This window comes from Onychomys torridus, chromosome 10 (genome assembly GCF_903995425.1).
Source record: "Onychomys torridus chromosome 10, mOncTor1.1, whole genome shotgun sequence".
Taxonomy (NCBI): Eukaryota; Metazoa; Chordata; class Mammalia; order Rodentia; family Cricetidae; genus Onychomys; species Onychomys torridus.
In genome coordinates, this window is record NC_050452.1 from 46,040,563 (window position 1) to 46,058,439 (window position 17,877).

Consider the following 17,877-nt stretch of genomic DNA (forward strand, 5'->3'; position numbering starts at 1 on the left):
AACAAGGGAGTGACCTGAGACCATATCGTAAAATTTCTTCCTCCTCCTCCTCCTCTGTCTCCTTTGTCTCTGTCTCTCTCACACACACATCAGTGTAATAAAAATTTAAAAACAACAAACTTATCTCCTGTATTCATAGATTACCTTAGGTTCACTCTTGAAGTGGTACAGTCTGTGGTTTGGACAAATACACGACATGTGTCTATCATAATAGAATCCAAACAAAAGACTTTCACTGTCCTAAAGCCCTTTCTCTGGCCTCTGCCTATTCATCCCTCCCTCCGTGACAATGCTTAGCAACCACTGATTTGTACATTTTGGGTGCTAATGACTGTAAGCTCATCTGTCATAACACACATGCTCTCCAGGGGAAGGTATTAAGTGTGGAGGTAGGTGTACACAGGGGCAAGGAGTCTCGGCATGTATGCTCTCCTTAATTTTACTGTGAAATTAAAACTGCCCTAAAAAAGACTGCCCCCCAAGAAACCCCAAAAACCAACCAGCCAAACAAGCAAAAAACAAAAAAATTGACAAAACCAAAGCTTTGTGAGGTTAAGCAGCCTGTCCAAGCTGGCCCATAGCAGGCTAAGCTGGACACTCAGGAACCTTGTTTCAAGCTGTGTGCACCCTGTGGTGGTATTACCATATATTCTGTAGTAAGGAGGAATAAATACCATGGCACATTGTTTCTTAGAAATGAGGTAAGAGCCATTGGTTTACGGAGGTGGTGGGAATGGTGGTGGGGTGCCTGCCCTGAAGTCTCCTCTACGTGTTTTTCACAACCCCCAAATCATGTCTACATCTTCGCTGATGTTCAGTTCCAGGTTTGGGAGATTCTGTCTCAGATTGGGCTCCTTTTCCGAGAATTTCCTACTTGTGACGTATCCCTGAGCAGACAGAAGCCCTCCCCAGGTTTCTACATGACTTGCATAGAAACCCTAGGACCGCAGTGGAGAGCAGAGTGACCATGAGCCCTCCACTAGACTGCACCCCACCACAGCACGACTGGGTCTCTACCAGCTTACTACTTCCAGACAGCCTCTGATGTGGTTCACCACACACACAACAGCTGGTAGACGCGCTCATGGTTGTTCCTTGAGGTCCTGCCGCATTAACATGGTACTAGAGCAAACCAGCAATAAACTGTTTCAAATTGAAGAGTCTGAGTTGTTTGATTTTCGTGGTTAGAGAGACAAACACGTGAATTTCAACACATACTTAGTTATCTTAGTCAGGGTTTCTATTCCTGTAAAGAGACATCGTGACCACGGTAACTCTTATAAGGAAAACATTTATGAGGTGGCTAGCTTATAGTTCAGAGGTTCAGTCCATCATCATGGCAGGGAGCATGGCAGTGTGCAGGCAGACACGGTGCTGGAGAAGTAGCTGAGAGTCCTATATCTTGCAGGCAACAGGAAATGGTCTGAAACACTGGGCAGTATCCGGGGCAAGAGAGACCTCAAAGCCTGCCCCCACAATGACACACTTAACACCTAACACCTCCAACAAGGCCACACCTACTCCAACAAAACCACGCCTCCTAATAGTGCCACTCCCTTTGGGGGGCATTTTCTTTCAAACCATCCCAACGGTGTCAATGCAAAGTAGCTTACACCTCAAGAGGAGTAAGAGAGTTTACTCAGGATCTGATGAGTGACCACGGTTCAGGAACATGGGTTCATGTTATACCAATACCATGTTCCAACATGGAACTGGTTACATGGGCTTTTTTTAATTCATGACAGATGAAAGTCATGAGTCTAAGCATTTACCAAATGCACTGGTGGGGACCACAGGACAATCTCTGCCATAGGTCTGGGTGCTAGCTGATGATGTGCTTAGCTTTGAATTGGTAGAAGTTGGGTATCTGCTAAGAAGACATTTGGAAGTGTACCCTGAAAGTCAAAAGGATGCTAGGGTGGGCCATGGCTTGGGAAGCAGAGGCAGGTGGCTCTCTTGGAGAGTTGGAGGACAGTTTTGTTTATACAGATAGTTCCAGAACAGCCAGGCCTACACAGTGAGACCCTGTCTCAACCTCCCCACCACTCCACACAAAACAAAAGGATGCAAAGGGCTATCAAAAGGACTAAAGCTAGCCCAAGATAATTTGGTACTGTATTTATAACATTCTGACTCTCCACAAACAAGATTCGAATCACTTATTCAGTCTAGTAGAATTTCCAATATAGGTGGGTTCATTTTTTCCTTCAGGGAATTAAAAATTACAGTAGCTAGGCCGATTTTTTTTCTTAGCACCTGTACAATATTATTAAAACTTAAAAATCTTAGGTTTAAAAAAAGCCTTAGCAGTTCATGTGGTTTGTTTATTTTACTTTATAAGTAACTGACAGAAACACAGGTATAAATGTTGTTATAAAGCTGTTATCCTAGACACAACACCCTGGAACTTAGGAACTATATTGTTTTTCTGCCGATTTCAATTACACATAGAAAGACTCACACAGAAGACATGTGTATGCAAATTAAGGCAAATTATTTACAATCTACTTTTTGAATTAAAAAAAAATCTTTATTTAAAAAATTCAGATAATGCCCAGACTTAACATTTTCATAGAGATGTTAGTTTGTTGGGTTTGGTCGTGTTTTCTTTATTCACTTTTTGGGCCAAAAATATAAAACTCCAAGGAAGGGAGAGCTGTTGAAAATATGCAAACACTTGTGGTGATTATCCAAATTACTTGGTCCTCAAGATTATTGCTTTAAAAATCAAGTTCAGCCTGGCATGGTGGGCCACACTGTTAATCCCAGCACTCTGTAGGCAGAGGCAAGCGGATCTCTGAGCTTTCCAGGCCAGACTGTCTCACTACAGAGTGAGTTGGATCCAGGACAACTAGGGCTGTTACAAAGAGAAACCCTGTCTCAAAACCCCAAACCCCAAACAAACAAACAAAAAAAAGTTCAGTTTAATTGAGATAAATGTAATCATGTCCAATGCTGGAATGTTTTATTCTGCTCTTGGCTGCAGGTTATACTTTTGTGGCTGGAAAAAATGTTCTTCAATGGCACCGACTAGCTCATCTAGCTCCTTTTTCAACTGCTCCAGATCACTGAAAAATATAAGGGGGGGGGGGGAATTCAGATTAATGGATTATTCCAATGCAAAACAAGTACACATATTTGATATTTTTTGAGACAGTCTCACTAGGTAACTATTTATACCAGGCAGCCTCAAACTCACAGAGACCAGCTGCTTCTGCCTCCCAAAGGCATGCATTAGCATGCTCAGCCTTGATTTGGTTTTGAGGCAGGCTCTTATTATGTATCCCAGGCTGTCTTTGAAATCACAACAATCCTCTGACCTCAGCCTTCTGAGTGCTGGGATTAGGGATGGCAAGTATGAGCCACTATTCCCAGCTTCAAAGCAAAATTAGAAACTTAAAACATGTATAAGTGTATTTTAAAGATTTCATTTTTAATTATGTGCAAGTGTACATGTAAACGCAGTTGCCTGCGGAGCTGGAGTTACATGTGGTTGGGAGTCATCCAACCCTAGTAATAGGAAAAGAATTAGGATCCTCTGCAAGAGTCGCTGAACCCTTCGAACTGTATTTTCATATGCTCCCTTCATGGACCTCGTGAGACAGAAACTAAACTTCAAGAGGGTGGAATTCAGAAAAGAACAGAACTCCGTGAACTTTTGCGTGGGAACACATTTGTTGACTTAGGGAGGAAAAAAAGTCCCAGGAGGCAACATGTATTCTTTTCCCTAAAGGTTTTCCAAACCAAGGTCTTCACAATAAACAAAATCACTCTTTGCTCTTCTGCTAAGAATTTGAAGAACCACAATTTTAGCCCTAGCATCCCCAGGGATCTCCACTGTCTGTATCTAATAACACAGAGAAAGCGTTCCTGATTTCTTTCCCTTCTGCTTCAATCCCCCTCGACTTTGACCACATCTCTGTGAAGTCCTCAGTCTGCCTGGCAAGCTGTTCCTGATCCTGTTTGTCCTCAGCTCACAGAAGTCAAGTTGTCTTCTCAGGAAGGGCCCAGACAGAAGCCTCTTTGCGTTTCAAGAAACATTCTTTCTTTCTTTCTTTCTCTCTCTCTCTCTCTCTCTCTCTCTCTCTCTCTCTTTCTTCCCTCCCTCCCTCCCTCCCTCCCTCCCTCCACTCCCCTCCCTCTCTTTTGAGACAGGGTTCTTCTGTGTAGTTTTGGAGCCTGTCCTGGATCTTGCTCTGTAGCCCAGGCTGGCCTTGAACTCACAGAGATCCACCTGGCTCTGCCTCCAGAGTGCTGGGATTAAAGTTGTGTACCACCACCGCCCGGCCAACTACATGTCTTTCAATCAAATACGTTAAAACTCATGTTTAACATGGAATTCAAAGTCTTTCTATCAAATCCTTTAAAACTTGTGTTTAACAAGGATTTCATATCTTCACACACACACACACACACACACACACACACACACACACACACACACCTTGGAAAACCTTTCTGCAAATATCTTAATGCCCCACCCCATGCAGTAAGACCCTGTTTACACAAAGGCCTACAGCATTCCCTGCTTAAGTGAATTAAGCAGATAACCCTGTCCTTTCCTTCATCTCCTTCACATCCATTCTTTTAAATCTAGCCAGACTCCAGCCCAGGGGGAGAAGACAGTTACACTTCTGTTCTCTCTACACTCGCCCTTCTGAGGGCACCCTCGTGATCAAGGGTCAAATCTGCCCTGGCAGTTGCTTCAGTTGGAGTGGTGGTCCTTTTCTTTTTCTTTTTCTTTCTAACAGGTAGGAAATGGGAGCCATGATGTTGAGCCATGTTATTGCTCTACCACCACCACCAAAACAAAAACAAAACAAAATAACAAAACAAACAAAAAAGCAAAAACAAACAAACAAACAAACACACAGATAAAAGATAAACAAAACTCTAGGGAAACTGATCCCTTTAAGAAAGCCGAGTTTTCAAGCATGTAGGAAGCACTTATTTGTATATACCAGATCCATGAGTGAAAACAACACATAAGCCGAACTCTCAGTGAAATGGCTTTCTAGCAGCTTAGACAGTCTAATGTGCATTACCATACAGTTGGATTTGGAAATTAACCCTTCACACACTTTCTATTCCTTCATTCTTGACCACCTGCAACACTTACAAGCAGCTTATCCAAAGGAAATGACAATTCCTGCGATCAGTTAAGATCCTTTTGATATTGCAACTGGCAATATTATTAATAAAGGCAACCCATTTATTACAGACATTAATTCTGGCTCTATCAATTATGTACACTTGGGCAAGTGGCTTGGGCTCTCTAAGACCCACATTCTTCATCTGTAAAATTGGGATAAAGACTTTACCTTCTCAAGAGTGTTATTGTCCATAGTGAGATATACTGTATAAAGTCAATTAGTTCAGAGCCCAGCCCAAAGACCTCAATAAGAAGAGCTATCCTTATAGTTATTTTTATTCCTATTAACAACATATACAGTAATTATGACTCATACATGTGAATTACACTGGTCTCTTTGTCCTCCACAAATGTGCTTTGAAGAAAAGAACTCTCAGGAAGGCAAATATGGTCATAAAATTAGTTAAAAGTGAAGCGTAAAACTCAATCTCAGTGAATTTGCCAATTACTAACTTCCTTATAAATCTTTTAGTTCCTAAGACACATTTTTACATTGATTCCTTCACTTAATGAGTTAATGTTCCCAAGGTGTATGTTTGGGGGGGCACTCGTACGGCCCTATAGGATTTAGTGATGTAATAATCATTAAAAATACAGTTTGATCTTAAGATTCCCCATCTTAATCCTAAATGATCCATTTTGACACTTCAAGTGTGACATTATTGAATAATATTTTATATTTTAAAAACAAGGACACACCTCCTGGGTATGTAAACTTGGGTTAGGAATCCTTATTTTCTTCCTAAGTTTAAATTCAGTGGGTCACTTTATGGAAATGGATATTTCATAATCAGTCAGTGGCGTCTCTCTGACCATGCCAAAAATCAATGTAAAATAAATGACAACCAAAGTAATCTGATTTCTTTCTTTCTTTCTTTCTTTCTTTCTTTCTTTCTTTTTTTATTTGTTTGTTTATTATGTGTACAGTGTTCTGCCTGCATGCCAGAAGAGGGCATCAGATCTCACTACAGATGGCTGTGAGCCACCATGTGGTTGCTGGGAATTGAACTCAGGACCTCTGTAAGAACAGACAGTGCTCTTAACCTCTGAGCCATCTCTCCAGCCCCTGTAATCTGATTTCTTAATGAAATCCTGAATTGGGGGAAAAAACAACAACAGCTATTTTGAGGACTTTGGGGGCATGCATGAATTCACGTTGACCAGGCGAGGCTTTCAAACAATCCCTGGTTCTTCAAATACTAATTTTGGCGTTGCTGTGATTTCAGAGATATGACAGCCACTTACAAATAGTTTACTTTAAATCAAGACAATTATCCTTGGTGACCTGGATGGATAAGATTCAAAAGAACAATTTTTTTTTTTTTTTTTCCTGAGGAATTTAATCCACACCTACAACTTCACTCCATGCCCAAGAACTCCAGCCTGCCTCCTCACCGTCCTGGGCACTGTCACATGAGCCCACTCCCACCTTCCATTCTGTGCAGTCCACGGGCTCTGCTTCTCTGATGCAACTGTTTGAAAACAACCAGGAACTAATGGTCTGCTTTTGTGAATAAAGTTTTATTGGGACACAGTATGTCCATTCATTAGCACATATATGGCTGTTTCTGCACTTCAGCAGGAGAGCTGAGTAGCTGCAACAGAATCGTAGGGCCTGCAAACACTAAGACATTTGCTATTTGTCCGTACATACTTGCCAACCTAGGTGAAGAACTGGAGGGCTCAGTTAATTATCATTTTAGTGGGGAAAAACATCTCCGATAAAAACATTTTTCTTAAATTGCAGGACCTAGACTTGAAAGGCTTTTTGATTCTAACCAATTCATAAGTTAGATAATTCTATTAATAAATGAAATGCATGGTATGAAGTCTATTAATATTTAAGCTTATCTTAGCTGTTTTTATTGCTGTTGCATGTTAGTAGGCTGATGTCCTGTTGAGCTGTGACATTATGCTCAACCTAGAACCCAATGTCCCTTTATAAAGCAGAGCCACCTGTCACTGATGTTAACACAAGGACAATTTTTAAAAGCTCCCCCCAATTTATAAAGGTTTGAAATGAAGTCTATTCTAAAAAGTCACATGATAGTGTGAAAAGCACAGAGCCAGACATGTTAAACAGCATTACTATTATTATAAGGAAAACTACTTTGAAACATTACGTACATTTCACAGGCTATGAAAAGAGAAAGGGCTTTTGAAAGAATGATGTAACAAAATATGGTAAGTGGGGATGAAATCACAGAGATGACCATGGAAAACCCGCCTCAATATAGTGCAAATAGCTCATTACTTAGCCATATAGAAATATTGATACCTGAACACTAGTAATGGAATATTGGCAACCTAGAATTCTTAAAAAAAAAAAAAAAAAAAAAAAAAAAAAGAGCTGCTTTCTATTTGCCTATAGGTTGAAATTTTGCTCAAAATCAACTTTTTTCAAAATATCAAATTTTAAAAATATGTTTAGTTCCATAAAAATGTACCATTTGAATTGAGATATGCTGTGTGACTATGTTTCGTGTGTATTTGGATGCTTTGAGTCTTTAAAGGATAATGGGAGCTATTTCGTTGCTAATTTTTTCTGCAGGGATTCTATGTTGTGATGACGGTATTTGGGGGATGCACTAAGTTAAATGAAATAAAGTAGTGGAATTTATCTCAGCAGTCCTCTTTCGAGCTTCTCAAATGTGGTTGGTCGACATTCTTAAACTGCAGCCGTGGCTTTATGTATAGTTTTTACCAAAGCACTGGCTACATTCACCTTTAAAGGCACTGTTCTGGTTCTCAGCCACATCCTGGTCAACAAAATGCCAGCAACTCAGCACCAATTAGCTATGGCTTGTGGCATTTACATGTGCTAAAGACGTGCACCAAGGGATATCAAGTTCAAAACAATACAATGACTCCCAACTCAACTGTGTGCTGAAGTCACAGGCACAGCCTGGAGCATCCAGTCCACCATCTCCAGGTGAGCAAGCATGATATTTGATCTGGTTCCTTCTCTGCCCTGGGACCCAGCTCAGACTGCAGCAGAGCCTCAGGTATTTACTGAGTACATGCGGAATGGATTTTAATTAATTTTATCACAGGAGTAAAAAAGGAAAATCCATTGGCACTAATCACCAATAAAAATACTTGGAGAAGCCAGGCAGTGGTGGTGCATGCCTTTAATCCCAGCACTCGGGAGGCAGAGGCAGGTGGATCTTTGTGAGTTCAAGGCCAGCCTGGTCTACAGAGCGAGGACAGACACCAAAACTACATAGAGAAACCCTGTCTCAAAAAAAAAAAAAAAAAAAAAAAAATGGAAAAAGCAAGTTTTATCATTATCAGTGAGATGAGGAATGTCATTTTCCCATACAGAGAGGGGGAAGAGTTGAAAAATATGAGCCTGCTTACCTGAAGAGACTCATAAAAAGTTTTTTTGTTTTGTTTTTTGAAGATTTATTTACAGTTTTTTATTTATGTGTATATGTAGGTGGAGAGCTTCTCTCCAGGTGCCACCAAACCCCCGCGTATAAAATAATCATACGGACACATATTATTTAAACTGCTTGGCCATTAGCTAAGGCCTACCATTATCTAGCTCTTACTCTTATATTTAGCCCATTTCTATTAATCTATACTTTGCCACGTGGCTCGTGGCTTGTCATGGCGGCGAGCTGGCAGTGTCTCCACCCAGCCTTCCACTTCCCAGAATTCTCTTCTTTCTTGTCCCGCCTATACTTCCTGCCTGGCCACTGGCCAAACAGCATTTTATTTATACAGAGCGATATCCACAGCATGTATGTGTTTATATGTCACATGTATGTAGGTGTCCATGGAGGCCAGAAGAGGACATCAGATCCTTTGGAGTTGGTGTTAAAGGCAGTTGTGAGCTGCTTGATATGGACATGGATGTTGGGAACCCAAACTCAGGTTTTCTGGAAGAGCAGCAAGTGCTCTTAACCACTGAGCTAGCTCTCCAGCTAAAAAGGTTTTTTGTTTGTTTGGTGTGTATGTTTTAATTTAAAAAAATGTTTTTTAGTGTGTTCACTCTAGCAGAGGGTCAGAATTTAGTTTCTAGTACCCACATAGGGCAGCTGGCATCTGTAATGCCAGCTCCAGCGATTCCATGCTTCTGGCCCCCAAGGGTACCTGCACTCAAGTGCACAGCCTGTCCCTTCCTCCATATACATAATTAAAAAAAAAAAAAGAAAATCTTAAAAGAAAATAAAAAACAAAAATAAAACCTTGACTCCCAGGTCATACTCCATTATAATTAAAAATCAGAACATACTGGTAAGACCTAGGTATCAGGTTTAGAAAACTCTCCAGATTATGTGTAGTTTAAGAATCACTGTTAACCCCTTACCCCTCTTTAAAAAAATGTATAAATTTATTTTATTTTTTTCATTTTTGGTTTTTCAAGACAGAATTTCTCTGTGTATCCCTGGCTGTCCTGGAACTCACTTTGTAGACCAGACTGGCCTTGAACTCACAGAGATCTGCCTGCCTCTGCCTCCTGAGTGCTGGGATTAAAGGCGTGTACCACCACACCAGCTATTTTTTTTTTTTTAATTTTTAAGGAGTTTTTGATAACATGATATCACCACAGTTTCTAACTAAGCTACATGTGAGAACTTTTACTTCACACTTGATCAGAAGTAACACATCTCAGGAATTAGAGTCACAGCAGCTACCATCCATGTCATACCTGTTGCCAGGGGGAGCACACAGCTCGGCATAGTACTTGATTTTGGGCTCTGTGCCACTGGTCCTCATGGTCGCCACACCTCCATTAACAAAGGTAAAGGTGATCATTTGACTGCTCTTACTGGTAGGAAGAACCTGGAGATTAATTTGTACATGTCACACACTTAAGCAGTAACAAGCTCTTCTGACCCAGTGAATACTGTCCCAAATAAGCAAGAAAATTAATACCAGATGAGTACATTGGCTACAAGGACATTCCTCAGAAGATCAGAGAATGTGATTCCTAGTAATGTGTAAACACTAAGTAATTTCACAGACTAGCTTTCTACTTCCATAAATTTATTAGACATTATCAAGCTTTCATTCAAATTAAAACACATTGTTTCAGCTTAATAATGTACTACAGAAAATTGGATCATACCTCAATATTGTAAACTGAAATTTTGGCAAAAAGGGATTCATAAGGAGTTTTTGTTTGTTTTCTGGTACAAAACTGACAGGTGTTATCATAATTGTTAATGTCAGAACATCACTAAAGTTACCCATAGATGTGTTTCACAGGCATACACACAGGGGCAAAGAGGAAAAGAAACGGTAACACTTGATGAGGCAGTCACTCAATCGTGGAAGACAGGAAACAGATAAAGATTTAGAAATGGTGTGATGAAACATGTGACCATGGGGTCCCAGTACCGGAGCGGGGGAGACAGAAACAGGAAACAGAGACACTGCTCTGCAGAAGTCCAACTGGGCTCAAGAATTAGAGGTACCAGGTATGCCAAGGGCTGGTGCAAGGCAGGGATGAAACAGAAACAGGATTGAAGAGAAGCTACCAGATGCTCCAAGACATTCCCTCCTCACCTCTGGAGTCAGGGGCTCCAGCTCTTCTCTGCCTGCAGGGAATTCTTAAAGTCTCTGGAGTTTAAACTAAAAAGGCTCAGAAAACTAGGATCACCAGGTACCATAGAGTGTACAAGATGATGGGACACACTGAGACATCACAGACCTGCCCCTAGCCACACCTCTAGGGCCTTGACAAGCCAATTTACATCCCCTAGGAAACCAGCTAGAATTAGGCTCTGAACCAGCCCAGTAGCTTCAAAATGAAGGTCAATCTTTGAATTAACTGTCTTGCTACATAAGTCCCCGGAAGTGCATTCATTGGTCATTTGTCATGCACACACAGGACTTATAAGACGTTAAGTATGCAAAGGATACTGAGGGACCCCTAGGGAAAGACAGTGGGTAAGTAACAAGTCCAAAACAAATAGGAAAAACAACAACAACAAAAAAATAAACAACAAAAACCAAAATCGGGGGCAATAAAGGATATAGGGATTAAAAAAAAAAAAAAAAAAAAAAAACCTCTTCGTTTTTAAAAAGAATCTTTAAGAAGGTACAGTCTACAAAAACAATAATAGGATGCCATTCTGGGAAAAAAAAATAGAATAAGAATTGAAATGAAGCCGGGCGGCGGTGGTGGTGCACGCCTTTAATCCCAGCACTCGGGAGGCAGAGCCAGGGGGATCTCTGTTCAAGGCCAGCCTGGTCTCCAAAGCAGATCCAGGAAAGGCACAAAACTACACAGAGAAACCCTGTCTCGAAAAACAAACAAACAAACAAACAAACAAACAAAAACCCAAAAAACTGAAATGAACAGTCAACAGGAACGCTAAAAGGTAGAAGTTGAGAAAAACCCCTCGAAAAAGGAGTAGAGTGGGACAAAAAGAAACACAGAGGGAAGGGCATCTATCCTGGAGAGCCAGTGTCTACCCAGGAACTCTTCAAGAAAACAGACAACCACCTCCCTTCCTGGACACATCGCCAAGAAAGCTGACACTTGAAGAAAATGATGGAACTGACCAAAAGACCCACCATAATGACTGACTCATGGGGCTGAGTCGTGACTGGGAAAACTATAGTACACTCTGGGTATGTCTGCGAGGGCATTTCCAGATAAAGTTAGATCATAAGGACTCTGACCTATCAATGGTTTAGCGCACTGATAATGCAGACTTTAGTAGAGCCCTGAGAAGGCATGGAACTGTGGAAGGTGGGGACTACTTGGAGGAAGGGAGTCTCTGGGAGCCTGTCTCTGAAGGTACAACTTGGCCCTGGCCCCTTGCTGTATTCTTCCTGCTTCCTGTCTGTAAGGAGTAGAGTGAACAGCTTCATTCTACCATGCCCCTCTGTCAAGATTTCTACACAGCCACTGGGCTTAAGAGCAGTGAGCCACATGACCATTGGCCAAACAGTGAGTCCCAATAAACCTTCTGTCATTTAAATTGCTTCTCTCAGGTATTCTGTTGCAGTACCAAAAAGTCTGACACATCTAATAAGTAACCACCACACTGAACAAAGAAAAACACTAACACACTGAAACTGAACATTGAGTTGAGAGAGAAATTTTCTCATTGAGCGAACAAACTCAGTTGTAAAGAAATGATGAGTCAGTATGGTGTTAATTTCCTTGAAGGCATCACACATGGACTCCATTCTTCACTAAATAGATGCTGAACACAGTGCCTGGACACTGAACAATAATGGAGCAATGTAAACGGATATTCCCTGTCCCGACTGCCCAGTCCCAAATAGCCAACTCAGGGGCTGAATATGAATTATAAATGCTTAGCCGATAGTTCAGGCTTGTAGTCAAGGTGATTCATGAGGACAGATGTGATTCATGAGGACAGGCGGGGGCTACTGAATGTAGGAAGTGTATGCATGGATTCTTTATCTCCGTGGGAGAGAGAAAAGTTCTGTGGCAAACACCAGGAGAAACCATTGAGAAGAAAGTTGGTTGGTTGTCTTAGTATGGCAGTAAGGTGTCATACTTCACCATAATCATTTTAATGTAATTATCTCTTATAAATATATTGTGTTTGGGAGCTGGGGAGATGGCTCAGTGGTTCAGAGCACTGACTGCTCTCCCAGAGGTCCAGAGTTCAATTCCCAGCAACCACATGGTGGCTTACAGCCATCTGTAATGAGATCTGGTGCCCTCTTCTGGTCTACAGGGATACATGCAGACATAACACTATAAATAATAAATAAACAAATCTTAAAAAAATATATTGTGTTCATATGAAAATTTTAAAACAAAACACAAAAAGGTAAATATCAAGGAAGACATCTAATAGCTCATCTGGCTATTGCTGCTCTTCTCCTAAACTAGACACAGCCAGCCCTACACTTCTGCTACCTCTGGTTCAAAGAGAGATCCTAATGCAAACATAGGCTTTACAGTGAACAGGCCACATGCAGCCAACAGTGAACAGGCCACAAGCAGTCAGAGAACAAGGATAGACTCTTCAGAAAGCAAGTGGCTCTCTCAAAGCTGACCAGCCTCTAGTCACCTTGAATCTTATTAGATGTGCAAATTCTTTGTCCTTATCTCAGACCTACTCAATGAAGAACTCCAGGGTGGCCTTCAGCACTGTTTGCTTGTGACAGGATATCATGATAATGCCTAGGTTGGCCTCAGCCTCAGCCTTCTGATGTTCCTGCCTTGATCCCCCAAGTGTAGAGATTTAAAGTTGTACTGGTATGTGTCATCATACCTGGCTAGTACCAGTTAGTCACACACCCTCTGTGTGACTCAGATACTCTCTGGAGAGACATGTGCTGATGGAGAGGAAAATCGGGGTCCAGAGTCAAAAGGTTTCAACTCCACCTGGACCCTCACCAGTTAGTGCCCTTCTGAGTCACAATTTCCTTGCGTGTGAGAGAATAGTTCTGGATGTCATTTATCACCAGATGACTTCTGAGGTCCCCTGCATTCTCGCCCATGATTCCTAGTTTTCCCACATAGCTTATTTCATTTATTTATTCTGCTTTTCAATGCTAGTGGTCTAGCCCAAGCTAGGCAAGCGGTCTACCCCGGAGCTACATACCACCAGCCCTAATTTTCCAGGTATTTTATTACAGTAACACTTAAGTGCCCCAAGTCAGCTTCAACCGACCATGTGACTAAATGAATCTCTTCAACCTTGGAAACGGTAAACACAAAATAAAGTAAACATGACTTACAGCTTTCTTATCAGGTCGACTGTCATCATAGCCGGTTGTAAGGTCCCTGATAGCAGAGATTTCAAATTTGCCACATGTTTTGGGATAATTATTCTGCCCGTCATAGTTTCTTAGGTTTCCAAATAATTTTTGAATGGTGCCTTGATCATGGCAGATAAAATATGAAGCTTTGGTAATATGATAGCCATACCTATACAAAAAAAAAAAAAATCCCCCACAAATTTAAGCAAAATGAGCCACAAAAATTCTGTAGACTGTATGCAAGATATGTACCAGCTAGCACATTCTAAAATACATGAAACAGGTATCCCTAACCAACTTCAAAAGAAGAATCTAACATTAAGAAAGAGGTTGGTTCTGGCAAGATGGTTCAGATGGTAAGGGCACTTGCTACCAAGCCTGATGACCTGGATTGATCCTCAGAACCTACAATGGTAGGAGAGAAACAATCCCTCTCAGTTGTCCTCGGACCTCATGTATGTGTTTGGTAGCATGTGCTCACCCACCCACATGCATACATACATATATACACACACACACAACAAACAAACAAACAAATAAATAAATGAATGAATGAATAAATAAATAAATAAATGATTTTTAAAAAAAAGAAAAGAAAAGGAAAAAGGGGCTGGAGAGATAGTTCAGTGATTAAGAGCGTAAGCTGCTCTTCCAGGGGACCCAGGTTCAAATCTCGGCACCCCATGGCGGTTCATTCCCATCTGCAATACCACTTTCAGGGGGATTCGATGGCCTCTTCTGGCCTCTGTGGGTACCTGGCACACACATGGTGCACGGACACATGCAGTCAAAACACCCACACACATGAAATCAAAGTGAATACATTTAAAAAGAAAATGAAAAAGAGGTCCAGGGTAGAAGAGACAGCCCAGTCAGTGAAGTCCTTGCCTTCCAAGCCTGAGAATCTGATTAATCAATCCCCAGAACCCAAATGGAAAAAGATGGGCATGGAGGTGCATGCTTGTGGTCCCAGCACTCAGGAGACAGAGACGGGCGGATCCCTGGGGCTTGATGGCCAGTCACTGTGCTTACTTGTGAAACACCAGGCTAAGGCAGAACAGCGTCAGTAATGGTCACTGCCCAAGGAAGGAGAGCTGAGGTTGTTCCCTGAACAACACCCACACACAGTGAGAATATGAATCAGTCATCTGCCCTAGATCAGGCTGTTCAGGTAAGTTATGGCTTTCCAGAACACGGCCGTGCCGCACGGGTTCCCGTTCCTGCCGCCCGTGCACCTTCCGCACCACACCGGCACAGTTCAGTGCGTGCTACAAAGACTGATCCCGGTATGGAGGCGTTTAATCCTTTTATGACTCTGACCACTTAAAGTCACACTCTTCAATCAAGCCGTGTGTGCAACGTTCTCATGCGTTAGAATCCACGCAACCGCAAATGACCATTACTAATTGTGGGGACACATGAAATGGAAAAGGTGGATCTTGGTTTTCATAAGAAACAGAATACCGTCACCAAAATATGGCCAACATTCCTTCAGCAGTCCATAGACCAGTGGTTCTCACCCGTGGGTCATGACCCCTTTGGGGGTCGCCTATCAGATATTCTGTATAACAGATACTTACATTACAAATCACAACAGTAGCAAAATGACAGTTATGAAGTAGCAATGAAATAATATCATGGTTGGGGGGGTCACCACAGCATGAGGAAGGCTGAGAACCACTGCCGTCGACACTTACTCCACATAGATGGCCTTTAGCTGCTGGGACAAAGACAAATTCTTGGTCGCTAGAAAGCTCGCCAGCTCTGCGCTGATGACCGCCGCGCTGACTCCATCCTTGTCCAGAACGAAGGGACAGCACATGTACCCTGCAGACAGAGCAGCAGACACACAGCCGTAGGAGTGGATTCTGGCACCGCACTAGAACAGGCCCAGAGTGCAGGCCTGCTGGCTACGGCATGTTAGGGTCTAGTCTGGAGCACACATGTGATTTTCATTTATCTCTGTGCTTGAGAATTTGGATATGAATGCAGTTCCATACTACGGTGCTTATTGTATCTGCTCTACACATAGAAGGTCCTGGGTTTGAGCCCCCAGGGGACCAGAGTATGGACCGGCTTACACTGAGCCGAGAGTGGTGATGTGTGCTAGCACTTGGGAGATGGAGGCAAGAGATCAGGAGGTCAATGTTATCCTTGGCTATAGAGTTGGAGGCCAGTCTGGGTCACATAAGATCCTGTCTCAACAGTTGTTTAGCTTGAACTGTTTAGGGACCCCCAGGCAGTGGGATGGGGATCCATCCTTGGTACATGAGCCGGCGTTTTGGAACCTAGTGCCTATGGTGGGACACTTTGCACAGCCTTGGTGCAGGGAGGAGGGGCTTGGACCTGCCTCATCTGAATGTACCAGGTTCTGCTGACGCCCTATGGGAGACCTTGCCTTGGAGGAGGTGGGAATGGGAGGTGGGTTGGGAGGGAAGGCTGCGGGGCAGGAGGAGGGAGGACAGGGGAATCTGTGGTTGGTATGTAAAATGAATAGAAAACTCTCTTAATAATAATAGTTTTAAAAAAGAATAGCACTGTGAATCCCATTAACATTCAATTTTATATGCTAATTTTAATAAAAATTAAAACATATAAACAAAAGTATAGAAATAAAACCTTGGCTGAGTGGTGGTGGCACATGCCTTTAATCCCAGCACTCAGGAGGCAGAGGCAGGCGGATCTCTGTGAGTTCGAGGCCAGCCTGGTCTACAGAGTGAGATCCAGGAAAGGTGCAAAGCTACACAGAGAAACCCTGTCTCAAAAAACAACAACAAAACAAAACAACAACAACAACAAAAACAATAAAAAATAAATAAATAAAAAATAAAACCTTGTTTTTCAAATGTCATAAGTTAGAAAATATGGCATCTTTAGCTAATATGTGGAATATTTGACTTGGTAGGAATAAATGTCTCCTCAAAAAAAAAAAGATCCTGTCTCAAAAACAAAACCATTTAGCCCAGTGTCTTGAACATAGCATCTTTGAGCAGCCTGTGTTGAATGGCCTGTGTGGAGATTTTTCTAGATTAACCATCATAGCTCCAGGTCAGATGGAGTTAGTTCTACTTGTTTTGGTCACTAACTATCTGCCGCTTTCCTCTGAAGCCTGTGGTTCTCAGTAGTTACATGGCACATCTTAACAGCCGGCCCCTACCCTCTTTGGCGTGGTTGCTAATTGGAGCTGCTGGAGGCTAAGGTCATTATCATATATTTCGGAGTCACTGAGTAACATCTATAATTAGTACCAGGTGAACATGTCTCCTTAACAAAAGCCATAGAATCACAACTCTGAAAACGTGACTTCTGAAAGGCAGCAGCCCTCTGGGCTAGCCCTCTGTGATGAGTTGGCTAAGCGAGTGTCTCTCCGCTTTAACGAACACATGGAACATAAAATCAGGGAGTCTCCTAAGTTAACTGCTAAGCTAACAGTTAGTGCACAAACAACAGAACGGCCTATGTCCACACCTAGCTTCCCTTCCCACTTATACAGACTGACTGACAGTTGAGGATAAGGGCTTTTCGGTAATTCTGGCTAAACTCCCAATGTCCTCTCCTATGACCATGACTGTGAGGACAGGAGATCACTTAGCTGCCTTCTGCTCCCTGGGCAGACTCAGTATACATCCTCATCAGACTTTTGGAAGAGGGTGGACTTTACCAGTGAATGAAAAAAACAGAAATCAGAAAGGAAGGACATGACCGCTCCTAGACATGGTGGAGAAGAAAGTTTATTGTAGATATGAGGGAGAGCGTAAACCAGAGGCAGGGACATTTGGGAGAGTCTAGAGTGAACATGGCCCCGAGCCAGGCCATGTAAGGAGATGGGGTTTGGGGGTGGAGGGGGGGGAGAGTAACCGAAATGGCTGGATTATATAGTAAAGGGCAGCTGGGGGAAGGGCAGCCCAGCCCCTGGACTGCAGAGGTTTAGGGTAGGGGACATAGCATGTACCCCGGAACATGTAGGGACTGAGGCATGCTGGGAGAACTTGGTGGTCAGGTCCGCTTTGATGTGTTAA

General features: G+C 42.4%; 1 protein-coding gene across 2 annotated transcripts in view; it reads right to left on the reverse strand.

Annotated features, from left to right (window-relative positions):
• Positions 1 to 2,928: 2,928 nt before the first annotated feature.
• The window catches only part of Pgm2 (phosphoglucomutase 2), a 33,331-nt gene continuing 18,382 nt past the window's right edge, over positions 2,929 to 17,877 (reverse strand). For both annotated transcript variants that reach the window (XM_036200840.1, XM_036200841.1), the window contains 4 exons: positions 15,556 to 15,685; positions 13,838 to 14,027; positions 9,810 to 9,943; positions 2,929 to 3,068 (listed from right to left, as the gene is read on the reverse strand). In XM_036200840.1, coding sequence (XP_036056733.1) covers positions 2,966 to 3,068; positions 9,810 to 9,943; positions 13,838 to 14,027; positions 15,556 to 15,685 — 557 coding nt within the window. In that variant the 3' untranslated portion in view covers positions 2,929 to 2,965. The remainder of the gene's footprint in view (positions 3,069 to 9,809; positions 9,944 to 13,837; positions 14,028 to 15,555; positions 15,686 to 17,877) is intronic.